This window comes from Rhinoderma darwinii, chromosome 4, assembly GCF_050947455.1.
Source record: "Rhinoderma darwinii isolate aRhiDar2 chromosome 4, aRhiDar2.hap1, whole genome shotgun sequence".
In the NCBI taxonomy this organism is placed as follows: Eukaryota; Metazoa; Chordata; class Amphibia; order Anura; family Rhinodermatidae; genus Rhinoderma; species Rhinoderma darwinii.
This window is the reverse complement of record NC_134690.1, coordinates 216,782,548-216,795,997: the sequence shown is the minus strand read 5'-3', so window position 1 is coordinate 216,795,997 and position 13,450 is coordinate 216,782,548. Positions and strand designations below refer to the sequence as shown.

Here is a 13,450-nt window from a genome sequence, read left to right as displayed (position 1 = left end):
TGTTTCTCGCCTTTCGCAGCCTAATAATACCAGCCTGCGACCCCCCAGTGCCTGACCGTCGCTACAGATGGTTGTGCATTGGATCATATCCGGCTCTTCCAGGTACCCCTGGTGGCGGTGAGTACCAGGGTAATAATGGGGATTAGTGTTAGCCTTTTCAGCGGCTAACACTAAGCCTCACCTTAGTAATGGACATTGTCAATCGGCCAGCGGCCATTGCTAAGGCGGTAGTAATAAAGTTTAAAAAAATAGAAGGACATAGAAAAAATATTTTATTGAAATAAAAACCCACAAATCCCTCATTAACAATTTTATTGAGAGAAAACAAGTCGTAATCTAAGTAGTCCTCGAATTCAATGTAGTCAACAACCAAACCCGTAAAAAAACACAAATACACCACAAAAATTAGTAACACATACAAAAGCAAAGCAATTCTTATACTTACCTTTCCTGGATACACTACCGTTCACCCAGACAATTTTGTGTTTTCCATGAAAACTCACACTTATATTTATCAAATGAGTTGCAAAATGACTAGAAAATATAGTCAAGACATTGACAAGGTTAGAAATAATGATTTTTATTTGAAATAATAATTTTCTCCTTCAAACTTTGCTTTTGTCAAAGAATGCTCCATTTGCAGCAATTACAACATTGCAGACCTTTGGCATTCTAGCTGTTAATTTGCTGAGGTAATCGGGAGAAATTTCACCCCATGCTTCCAGAAGCCCCTCCCACAAGTTGGATTGGCTTGATGGGCACTTCTTGCCTACGATACGGTCAAGCTGCTCCCACAACAGCTCTATGAGGTTGAGATCTGGTGACTGCGCTGGCCACTCCATTACAGATAGAATACTAGCTGCCTGCTTCTTCCCTAAATAGTTCTTGCATAATTTGGAGGTGTGCTTTAGGTCATTGTCCTGTTGTAGGATGAAATTTGCTCCAATCAAGCGCTGTCCACAGGGTATGGCATGGCGTTGCAAAATGGAGTGATAGCCTTCCTTATTCAAAATCCCTTTTACGTTGTACAAATCTCCCACTTTACAAGCACCAAAGCAACCCCAGACCATCACATTACCTCCACCATGCTTGACAGATGGCGTCAGGCACTCTTCCAGCATATTTTCAGTTGTTCTGCGTCTCACAAATGTTCTTCTGTGTGATCCAAACACCTCAAACTTCCATTCGTCTGTCCATAACACTTTTTTCCAATCTTCCTCTGTCCAATGTCTGTGTGCTTTTGCCCATATTAATCTTTTCCTTTTATTAGCTAGTCTCAGATATGGCTTTTTCTTTGCCACTCTGCCCTGAAGGCCAGCATCCCGGAGTCGCCTCTTCACTGTAGACGTTGACACTGGCGTTTTGCGGGTACTATTTAATGAAGCTGCCAGTTGAGGACCTGTGAGGCGTCTATTTCTCAAACTAGAGACTCTAATGTACTTGTCTTGTTGCTCAGTTGTGCAGCGGGGCCTCCCACTTCTCTTTCTACTCTGGTTAGAGCCTGTTTGTGCTGTCCTCTGAAGGGAGTAGTACACACCATTGTAGGAAATCTTCAGTTTCTTGGCAATTTCTCGCATGGAATAGCCTTCATTTCTAAGAACAAGAATAGACTGTCGAGTTTCACATGAAAGCTCTCTTTTTCTAGCCATTTGGAGAGTTTAATCGAACCCACAAATGTAATGCTCCAGATTCTCAACTAGCTCAAAGGAAGGTCAGTTTTATAGCTCCTCTAAACAACAAAACTGTTTACAGCGGTGCTAACATAATTGCACAAGGGTTTTCAAATGTTCTCTAATCATCCATTAGCCTTCTAACGCAGTTAGCAAACACAATGTACCATTAGAACACTGGAGTGATGGTTGCTGGAAATGGGCCTCTATACACCTATGTACATATTGCATTAAAAACCAGACGTTTGCAGCTAGAATAGTCATTTAGCACATTAACAATGTATAGAGTGTATTTCTGATTAATTTAATGTTATTTTCATTGGAAAAAAATGCTTTTCTTGCAAAAATAAGGAAATTTCCAAGTGACCCTAAACTTTTGAACGGTAGTGTGTACCCATACATACAAGTACACACATATTTTTGGGGGGGTGAACTGAACATATGTTAGTACAAGGATACTTACTGCTGGGGCCCTGTATCTAAGTCTATCATGTGTAATACTGTCTGCTGTGCCATGTATCTAAGCCTATCATGTGTGAGACTGTCTGCTGCGGCCATGTATCTAAGCCTATCATGTATGATACTGTCTGCTGAGACAAGGTGGGTATGTTGGAAAACCTAAAGGGGACTGCATGGCACTGTCTACAAGGGGGATGTATGGCATGGGGACTGCGTGTGGAACCATTCAGGGGGTTGTGACACCATATACTGGGGGCATTGTGTGGGGAATGCTCAACAGTTTTTGATTAGAGCCCCGAGACATAACTATGCTTGGAATTAAAACCACAGAAAAGGCCATACTCACAGATTAGGAGGAGGGTAAAAAACTCGTTCCAAACAGGACGCGACCAGGTCAGAGAATGCTGATGAAGGGAAGTGCCCTTCATCAGCATTCTCTGACCTGGTCGCGTCCTGTTTGGAACGGGTTTTTTACCCTCCTACTAATCTGTGAGTATGGCCTTTTCTGTGGTTTTAATTTTTATTCTATGTCCCAATTTTTTTGCATATCTTAGATTTTGGAACTAAAAGTTCTAGGTAGGGACTCGCAAGTGTGGGGATCCGTGACGTGGATTGCGAGCTTGCGTTCTTTTGGCCAAAATGACAACTAATACCCCATGTTTTTTCATGGTTACTTACATTGTACATACCTTTTTTTCAGGACGCAGCCAGGTCTTATGGTGCTGGGATAGCCTGGTGTACGGATGTTTGGCACTGCATGCAGGGCAGCCCGCTCTCTTACAGTATGGGCGTTCAAAATAGGCTGCTATTCGGCAATATATGCTGTGCCTCACTATCCAAACACTATGCCTCCATGTTTTACACATTCCACTCACGTTTTTGTATCACTCACAGCCCTGATTTCTATACACTATACTTAGTAATGTCCCCTATACCTCACATGTACACCTTACACAGTACTTTATTATTTTTTCCATTACACATTTACTTCCATGCCCAACACACCACTCCCATCAAGGTCAGTGGGAGTGGCTATCATTATTTAAACACACCTGGGCACTTCCCTTCATCAGCACTCTCTGACCTGGTCGCGTCCTGTTTGGAACGGGTTTTTTACCCTCCTCCTAATCTGTGAGTATGGCCTTTTCTGTGGTTTTAATTACAATCTATGTCCCAATTTTTTTGCATAACTTTGCTTGGAGCCCCAGAAATGCCAAATTTGCCCCTGTGGGTTAGTACAAGGATACTTACTGCTGGGGCCCTGTATCTAAGGTTACATTCACACGAGAATGACAGATTTATGTGCGTAAAAAACACGCGTAAATCTGTCCGTGTGTGTTCTGTTTTTGCATCAGTGTGCTTTGTGTGTGACATGTGTTTTTCACGTACTTGCAAGCACTTTTTCAGTGTAATTGATACGTGAAACACGAACAGCATACGTCGTCCGTGTCGTCCGTGTGCTGTCCGTGGTTTTCACGCACTCATTGACTTCAATGGGCGGCTAGGTGCGTGAAATACACCAACATAGGACATGCAGAGAGTTTCACGCAACGGACACACGCTATGTGAATAGCCTCATTGAAATGAATAGGTCCGTGTGCTGTGCGTTATTTCAATGCACAGGACATGGACGAGATTCACGCTCATTTGAATGTGCCATAAGTCTATCATGTGTGATACTGTCTGCTGGGGCCATGTATCTAAGCCTATCATGTATGATACTGTCTGCTGGGGCCCTGTATCTAAGCCTATCATGTATGATAATGTCTGCTGAGACAATGCATCCAATTCTATCAAGAAGTGCAGCTATAAATAAGAGTCTTAGGCTTATAGATATGCTATCTCCGATACATATATATATAAAAAAAGATATATTTCCGGGTGTGGGGGGGGGGGGGGGTAAATATATGTCTTGGGGCTTGTGCCCCTAATCTTTTATGACAATGACACTAAGGACTTGTCCACACGTAATGAACTTGCTGCAGAAAATCTGTTGAAACTAGCAGACTTGCTGCTGCGGCAAAAACGCACCATTTCCTGCGTTTTTGACTGCAGAAAATGGTGAGTATTTTGCTGCGTTTTTCACAATGCTAGGAGATAATGACATCTCCTCTGAAAAACGCAGCAATTCAAAATGACGCACTGCAGGTCAATTTCTGTCCAGAATTTTTACGCAGCGTGTGGATGAGATTTGTTCAATTTAACCTACTTTGCTGCTACTGTATTCTGCTGCATATTTTCCGTCCACTATTCTGGACTGAAAATATGCAGCAATTCTGCTACTTGTGGCGGAGCCAAGTATAGCGGCGGCGTTTTGAGTGAGGTCGGTGCGTACTGGCCCGAGAGTGGAGCAGTCCGGTCACTTGACCTGAGTCACCTGACCTCATGTCAGTCACTCTGACCGCCGCTGCCTCCGTGTTATTCCCTGCTTGGCTCCGTCCGCCCTACTCACTCACATTTAGGAGCAGGAGGAGGACGGAGCAAAGTATGGCGACGGTCTGAGTGAGGCTGATGTGTGCCGGCCTGGGAGTGGATCAGTCCAGTCACCTGACCTGAGTCATCTGACGTGAGTTCAGGTGACTGGACTGATCCACTCCCGGGCCGGCACGCACTGACCTCCTCACTTAGACTGCCGCATCTTCATTCACTAGTTGTGAAGGGCTCCATCTGCCCTTCTGCTCCTGACCTAAAATTTAGAAACTTAGCTGAGGCCTAAATGTAGAAATTTAGCTGTAGTGTAGACATAGGACCTGTCCTAAAAGCATGAAGTGAGGTCAGGTGACTTAAAGGGGTTTTCCCATCAAGGACATTTATGAGATATCCACAGGATATATTATAAATGTTAGATCGGTGTGGGTCTCAGATCTATCTCTGGAATGGGATCCTCTAAACCCCCGTTCTACCTCTTTGCGTTGTGGCTAAAGCTTGTGATTCATACCATGAATAAGAAAACAGCGCAGCTCGCTGAGCTACGCTGTTTCCGCAAGTCCCATAGAACTGAATGGTAGTTACGGAAAAAGCGTAACTCGCATGCTACGCTGCTTCCGTAACTGCCATTCACTACTATTGGAGTTACGGAAACAGTGTAGCTCAGCGTGCTACACTGTTTTCTTCTTCATGGTTGGAAATCAGCCAGAACTCAGAGAGGTAGAACGGGGTTTAGTGGTTCTAGAGATAGGTGCGGGTTCCAGAGATGAGACACGCATCTATCTGACATTTATGACATATCCAGTGGAAATTTCATAAATGTCCATGATGGGAAAACCCCTGTAAGGAAGTCTGAACAACTTACTGCTGCGAGCAGTTCTTTTCAAAACTTACCATTGCAAAGAGTCGACGGCTCCAGACTGACCGACGCAGGAGAAACATCATCAATACCGGCTAACATCACACACCTCACCAAAGAGAAGCAGTTCCAGCCATCACATTAGGGGTGAGTTAATTAAATGTTTGACCAAATATAGCAGGCAAATTTTTTTTGATAATTTTGTATGGCCCGCGAAAATTTTTATAAATATCCAAATGGACCTTGGCAGAAAAACAGTTCCCCACCCCTGATCTAGGCAATAGTCTGAGAGCTACTCGGACGTGAAAAAACTGCAGTTTTTTTTCTAGGAGTTCAATCTCCTAGAGGGAGCCCCCGACATCTCAACATCCCAGCCGTAAATAGTGCCACCCCCCCTGTAGATAGCTACCCCCCGCTGTAGATAGCATCAAACCCCCCTTCCCCCTGTAGCGCCACCTAAACTCCCACTAGAAACAGAATCCCTGATGTCAGATCGCTCTGTGCCAGGGTTTCCGCTTCTAGAGAGAGCCTAGGTGGCGCTACTTACAGGGGGTTTTGCGGGGTTTGTGTGTGGCGCTATCTACAGTAGGGGGTGTATTCCTGGACATGAGAGTGCAGCGCTGCTCTCATTGAAGCAGCACTTCACTCATTAAACCCCGTTCCAGGCTGCCAACGTTTATATACGTGACAACTGTACGGGGAATCAGCAGTCGGCTCTCTCTAGGAACCCCTGGCCGACACTCTGACAGGGGATTCCGATACTGGAGAAGACCCTGGCGTCACTATCCACACTATCTTACAAGGAGCTACAGTGGTGTTATCTACAGGAAAGGGGTGCCATTTAGGGGTGTGTGCTGCTATTTACAGGGGGAGTGGCACTATCTACAGGGGAAGTGGCGCTTTCTGCAGGGGGGTGGTGCTATCTACAGTGGGAGTGGCGTTATCTACAGGGGGTGGCACTATCTACAGGGGGATGCTGCTATCTGCAGTGTGGGGGCACTATCTGCAGGGGGTGGCACTATCTACAGGGGGTGTGCTGCTGTCTACAGGTGGTGCTATATACATTGGGTGTGGCACTATCTACATGGGCACTGTGACATTATATGGGCACAGCCTACAGTGGACACTGTGGCGCTATCTACGTGGGCACTGTGTGTGGCACTATGTGGGCACTAACTACAGTGGGAACTGTGGCACTATGTGGGCACTGTGACACTATTTACAGTGGGCACTATCTATATGGGCAATGTGGCACTATCTACAGTGGTATTGCGTCACTATCTACATGGGCACTGTGGTGTTTTCAGGTGGCTGGGACAAAAAAAAACCCTAACTAATAAAATTCATAAATTTTTTTAACGTCCATGAAAAACGGATGGCAAATGGCAGTGAAAAATGGTCAGACAGCCGGGAAATGGATTAAAATTTTGAGGCACATTGATGCAAAACAGCCATGACCCTTGGTCATGAAAGGGTTATTCAAACCACCATGGCCATTGTATTATTATTATTATATTCATAAAAAAAGGACTGATAAATATGTACATTGTAGCCTTTTTTTTTACAATTTATATACCCTTCATTTTGGCAGAATTTTGAAATGAGCCTTTTGTGTGAATGGAGAACGAAACATCATTTAAGAGTAAGGCCACACGGAGCAGCCCTGACACGATCGCAACGCGGCTAACAACCACTCCGGCCCCATGTTCGGTGCGGCTGTCAAAAAGCCTGTTAGTGGGCGCACGTTAATGCGGGTAAACCGTCGCTTTATCTGCAAAATCGTGCGGCCATGAATTAATACACCCTTTATGGCCGCATGATTTTGCAGGTTACAACAAGTTACCCCCTATTCATTCTCTATGGCAGCGCCGGAAAAAGCCGAACGCTGCACTTGGCTATCTCCGGCACTCCCATAGAGAATGAATGGAGCGGCAGTGCGCATGAGCATGTAACCAAAATACCCCTTAACGAGGTATTTGACAGCCATGCCTACATAGTGCCAGCGTAGTTGTTGGCCGCGTTGCGACCGTGTCAGGGCCGCTCCGTGTGGGCCTACCCTAACTCAAATTTCAGTAAAAGTGTAAAGGATCTGCCAGGCACAACTTCTGTGTATACGCCCATAGGTAATCAGTCTGCACCTGAGTCTATGTCTCTGAGACTGACTCCATCTTCCACCACTCGGGATGGCAGGCTTAGGAGCGGGAGAGCAGATAGGCTCTCCCGCTCCTAAGCCTGCCATCCCGAGTGGTGGAAGATGGAGTCAGTCTCAGAGACATAGACTCAGGTGCAGACTGATTACCTATGGGCGTATACACAGAAGTTGTGCCTGGCAGATCCTTTACAAAAAGATTAGAAAAGCGCTTGAATTTGCAGAAATGTAATCTAGATATACTGAACACACTGCGGAATGTTGTGAAATGGTGTTCAAAATTGGAATTTACCTTGAAGTACTCTAAGGGTATGTTCACACGCAAACTCAAAAACGTCTGAAAATACGGAGCTGTTTTCAAGGGAAAACAGCTCCTGATTTTCAGACGTTTTTTAAGCCACTTGCGATTTTTGCGGCGTTTTTTATGGCCGTTTTTGGAGCAGTTTTCTCTAGGGTCAATGTAAAACGGCTCCATAAACGGCCCAAGAAGTGACCTGCACTTCTTTTTCGCAGCCGTTTTTTACGTGGCCGTTTTTCAAAACGGCCGCGTAAAAAAAACGGCCGTTGGAACAGAACGCCGTTTTTCCCATTGCAATTAATAAGCAGATGTTTGGAGGCGTTCTGTTTCCGATTTTTCGGGCGTTTACGGGCCGAAAAACGGCCGAAAATTGGCCGTGTCAACATACCATTAGGGTAAGGCCACACGGTGCGTTTTTAAACTGCAGCAAGTCATTTTTCAATAGAAGTCAATGGTGAAATTTTGGTTATGGACAGACTATTATATTACAATGTGTTTTTTGTGCGGTTAACTGCATCTTCATAATGTCCGACCGCATGCGGTTAATGACCGGGCTGCCAAAGTTGTTGCTGAACTGCTTGTGTTTTTGCTAACAGTTCTGCAATGCGTTGTAATGAACTATATACAGGAAGCTGCTAACAGACTTCAACACGGGTGAAAACTATGTCCATAAGCTATGTGCGTAAAAAACCCGCAACAGAACTGCAGCATTACAGAGACAAAAAACGCATGCAGTTGACCGCATGCGGTTTTCAAACACAACAAAACTGCAACAAAAACCACGTCAACGACGCACCGTGTGGCCTTACCGGTAAGGCCACGTGGTGCATCGTTGAAGCGGATTTGTTGCGGTTTTGTTGCGTTAGAAAACCACATGCGGTCAACTGCATGCGTTTTTTCACTGGTGTTGAAGATAGAGGCAGTCATACATTGTAGTTTTCTGCTTTTTTCCGCTACGAAAATGCAATGCAAGTACGCCATGTGTGAGCGCTCTAAGGCCTCATGCACATGGCCGTAGCGGTGTGCACAGTCCATGATTACAGGCACAGTCGGCAGCGGACTGTCACACGAATTTGCTTCCATTATAAAGCATAGGAGCATGGTCAGCAAATTAAAAAAATAGGACGTCCTATTTTTTGCGGGTCATTTCTACAGCCTGAACACTTACCCGTAAATATACGGGAAAGTGTCCGTGGGCCATAGAAATTAGTGGATCAGTATTTTTATCTGCAATTACGGATCAGTAATTGCAGATAAAAATTATGGTCGTGTGCATGAGGCCTAAGACTGGGATTCCACAGGGCATTTTGATCGTGTTTTGGTCACTTTCACACAGTAGTATTTTGGTAAGTATTTTGGATCAGCATTTGTAACCAAAAATCAGGAGTGGGTCCATAACATAGAAGATGTGCAAATATTTTTTCATTATACTTTTTCTCTTTGTAGTTTCCACTCCTGTTTTTGGCTTACAAATACTAATCCAAAATACTGACCAAAATACTGCATTGTGGAAGAGGCCTTTTACCGCATTTTTATTGCAAAACATAGCTTCAATGTACTTCACCTGTAATAACTGCAAGACCAAAAACTACATCGCAAAACCGGTTTTTACAATACGTTTTTCACAGTAATTAAGAAGCACATGAAAATCGCTACAAAACTGCAATAAAAATGCGATCAAGTCGCCTTGCAAAATTTCAGCCTTAGGCTTCATTTACACGAATGTGTCCGTTTTGCGTGCGTAAAAAATGCAGCGTTTTTCCTGCAGTTGTATGGTGCTTGTCAGCGTTTTTTACGCGCGTATGTCATCCGTATGTTACGCGTTATTTACGTCAGCAAAACAAAATGAAGGAGGTGGTTGCCTTTTTCTCATCATTTCTTTAGCAACTGTTGCGTGAATCACGCACAGCACACGGATGTGCATCCGTGTGCTGTCCGTGATTTTCAAGCACCCATTGACTTCAATGCGTGCGTGATGCGCAAAAAATGCTCAAGTATAGGACATGCAGTGAGTTTCATGCAGCGGACACACGCTGCGTGAAAAACACTGAATGTCTGAATGGCCCCATTGACTTTCATAGGTCCGTGTGACGTGCGTTATTTTCACGCGCATAACACGGACGTGAAATACGCTTGTGTGAAATAGGCCTTAGGGTGCACTAATATGTGGCGTATGTGCCTTGTATTTCCGCAGAATAAAAATACAGTGCGGAAAACTACAATGTATGTCTATGGGAAAAATATTCCGCAACTCGACTGATTTCTCTAGTTCTTGTGTTGCAGAATATTTTCTCATAGCCTTATATTGTAACATTTTCTACAGCGTATTTTTACACTGCGGAAATATGAGGCACATACAACACATGTGAGTGCACCCCTAAAATAGGGTCGCATGAAGGGTTGGCTGGGTGGCCAAGGCCGAGAACCGCGCTACCATGCAGATTTACTGTAAAAAGGTGCAGGTTTTTAATTGTTAATGGCCGCACGATTTTGTAGTTTAATTTTGTAGTTTAACCAAATGCTCTGTTTTCTAATGTGTCTCGGCTGTCCAATGGCTGGTTCGTGTGGCACTACCCTAATCCCATTCACAATATCCCTACACCTATTTTGCAGCCTGATGTTTAGTTTTTTTATAATCTTTTATTACATTTTATAAGCTATCAAGTATAATTGCATTTGTGATTAAAAAATAAAAATTCCCCAACAAAACATATGCGGAGTTCCTCAGAAGATCTGCCACAGCATGTATTTTTTGTGAGTATTTTTCAGTTAGTAGCCCTGTTATCCACATTATGCTGCCCTCACTGAAAGTAGCATAATGTACTGACAGAAACGCTGATTTCTGAGAACTTACATACAGAGCCCGGGCCGCACTGCCAGAAAAGAGTCCAGCGTATTCATGAGCTGCCGCTAACTCCCCCCACTGTCCACTAGCTCCACCCACTCCACTGATTGACAGATGTCTCCCTTTAAACAGGCAAAATGTGGATGACAGGTTCCCTTTAAGTGTCCTTGCAAAGCTTACCTGGATCAGATACTGAGAACAAAGGTTCAAGAGCTCAAGTAACTGCAGGTGACTGCCAGCTGCCAAAACATCTTGGATCGCCCCTGGCTCCAATAATATCTATTAAAACAAAGGAAATATTATGGCTTTTTCCACACAAGACGGAAATGCAGGAGAATACAGTACCAGCCACGAGAATAAAATGTGAACAAATCTCATCCACATGCTGCTGAGTACTAGAATCAGAGCATGTTGTGGCTATTCACAGCGGATTTCACCCTTTTCAATGAAGAAGGGGTGAAATCCACAGTGAATCCACACGTAACGAAAATCTGCAACAAATCCGCTCTGTGTGTGGGTGCCCTAAATGATCAGCATGTTGTCAATAAATACACTGCCATAGTCTAATGTTCTACTGGCCAAAGACAATTTCAGACTTTGCAGAACCATCCTAATGTTAAATGAGCAAAATCAGGCTCTTGACATTAGACATGATATATCTATAAATACATCTAGTTTTTTCAGGAAAAAAAAATACATCACAAATTCTATTTAACACCTTCCTGCATTTTCAAGTACATGCACGTCATGGGGTCAACTTCCTGCATTCGGATGTGCATGTGATGGTGATCGCGTGGGCACAGAAGCACGATCACCGCAGGACCCCGGCTGTGACTGACAGCCAACTCCCGCTGCAACGGCTAAGATTGAAGAAACCTTCAAGCTCAGCCGTTTAACCCCTTAAGTGCCGTAGTCAATAGCGACCGCGGCATTTAAATCTCTTGACAGAAGGAAGGAGCTCCCTCTGTCACCCATAGGCGGCCCGCGAAAAGGCTCACCGGCCGCTGATGGGTTGCCATGGCAGCTGGGGGCCTAATAAAGCTAATAGATAAAAGGTAACATTATTTATGCCGCATAGTGAATGCCGTAAATTTACAATGCGCAAACAATGCTGGAATAAAAAAAAGTTTATAAAAGTCAATTAATATAATATATGCACCCAAAAATTGTGTGCCCTTGAAAAATTCAACTAGTCTCACAAAAAACAAGCCCTCATATGGCTATGTTGATGGAAAAAGAAAAAAGTTCTAACTCTTGGAATGTGAAGATGAGAAAAATAAAAAAGGCCAAAATAGGCCTGGTCGTTAAGGGGTGAAGTACCTTTTTACCATGCAATGGGCTGCGGGAGCAAATATTCTTATATCTTGCAGTCCATTAAAATGCACTTAGATCATGTAAGGGCCCAATTTGAACACACTTGTGAAAATCATGGAATCTGATTGTGTCAGATTCAGGTCTTATTCACACGACCGTGTTAGATCTGTGATATACGGACCACATGTCGGCCGCATTAACATGTTACAGTGCGGGACAGAAGTCCTGCGGGGAGGCAGGGACAACTAGCGTCATAGATAACTATGATGCTAAGAGCCCGGCTCCCTAAACTGTGTTCTGTCCGGGAAATGCGGCCGACATGCGGTCTGTATATCACGGACCAAACACGGTCATGTGAATTAGGCCTAAGGCCCCATGCACACGAACGTGCTTTTGCGCCCGATATTCCCCTGAAAATCCATGGGAGAATTGCGGCCCCATTAATTTCTATGGGTCCATGCACACGACCGTGGTTTCCAGGCTCATAGAAAATAATGGACGCGGCGGCTCGCGGGTGACACTCTGCCCCCGGCCGACCAGAAAATCACGGCCGTGCACATGGCTACGTTCGTGTGCATAAGGCCTTAGCGTACATGGCCACTATACCAAGCTGTGTTCTGTGTAATGTATGGCGAGAGAGGGAGGCAATGTATAAGCCCAGCCGCAGCTGCATTCTGTATCTGCGGTTGTGGCCAGCTATGGGGATGCTGCACGTATGATAAAGTAAGAAGGCTTTTTACTACAAATACACTATAAAGTTAATTTACTTACATTAAAGTGGCCAATTATGGCCAATGCTATGAAAATACAACAACCCCATTTAGGTCAATAAATAAGCTACTTCCTTGCAGGTAGAAACAGGGCAGCGGCTGTCCAGGGTCGAGAGAAGCTAATACAAGCTCAGCCCTAGACAGGACCTGTATATGTTCACGGCTCGGTACAGTTACAGTATGTGTATCAGAACTGTGTCTTATAATGATCCCAGCACCTGTGTGTACATCACATGACCATGGACAGAATTTTATTTACTGGAAGCAAACAATGAATCTTCCGACTGAACAACAGCAAGCAGAGATCTTGAAAACTGTGAGGAATTAAAGTGGTTTTCCCATCAGAGACATTTATGACATATTCACAGGATATGTCATAAATGTCAGATAGATGTGGGTCCCACCTCTGGGACCTGCACCTATCTCTAGACTCGGGTCCCCTAAACCCTGTTCTACTCCTCTGTGTTGTGGCTGAATCGTGTGATTTTCGACCATGAATTACAGAAACACCGTAGCTCGCATGCTACGCTGCTTCCGTAACTGCCATTCACTACTATGGGAGCTACGGAAACTGCGTAGCTCAGCAAGATACGCTGTTTCCATTATTCATGCTTCAGCCACAACACAGAGCGGTAGAACGGGTTTTAATTTGAATTATG

The 13,450-nt window shown here is 44.4% G+C and overlaps 1 protein-coding gene across 3 annotated transcripts in view; it reads right to left on the bottom strand.

Moving 5' to 3' along the window:
- Window positions 1-13,450, bottom strand: part of KLHL32 (kelch like family member 32) — a 252,386-nt gene that overhangs the window by 147,635 nt on the left and 91,301 nt on the right. For all 3 annotated transcript variants that reach the window (XR_012883182.1, XM_075862186.1, XM_075862185.1), the window contains exon 5: window positions 10,888-10,986. Coding sequence is in view for 2 of the 3 variants with exons in the window: in XM_075862186.1 (XP_075718301.1) it covers window positions 10,888-10,986 (99 nt within the window). In the remaining variant the exon portion in view is untranslated. The remainder of the gene's footprint in view (window positions 1-10,887; window positions 10,987-13,450) is intronic.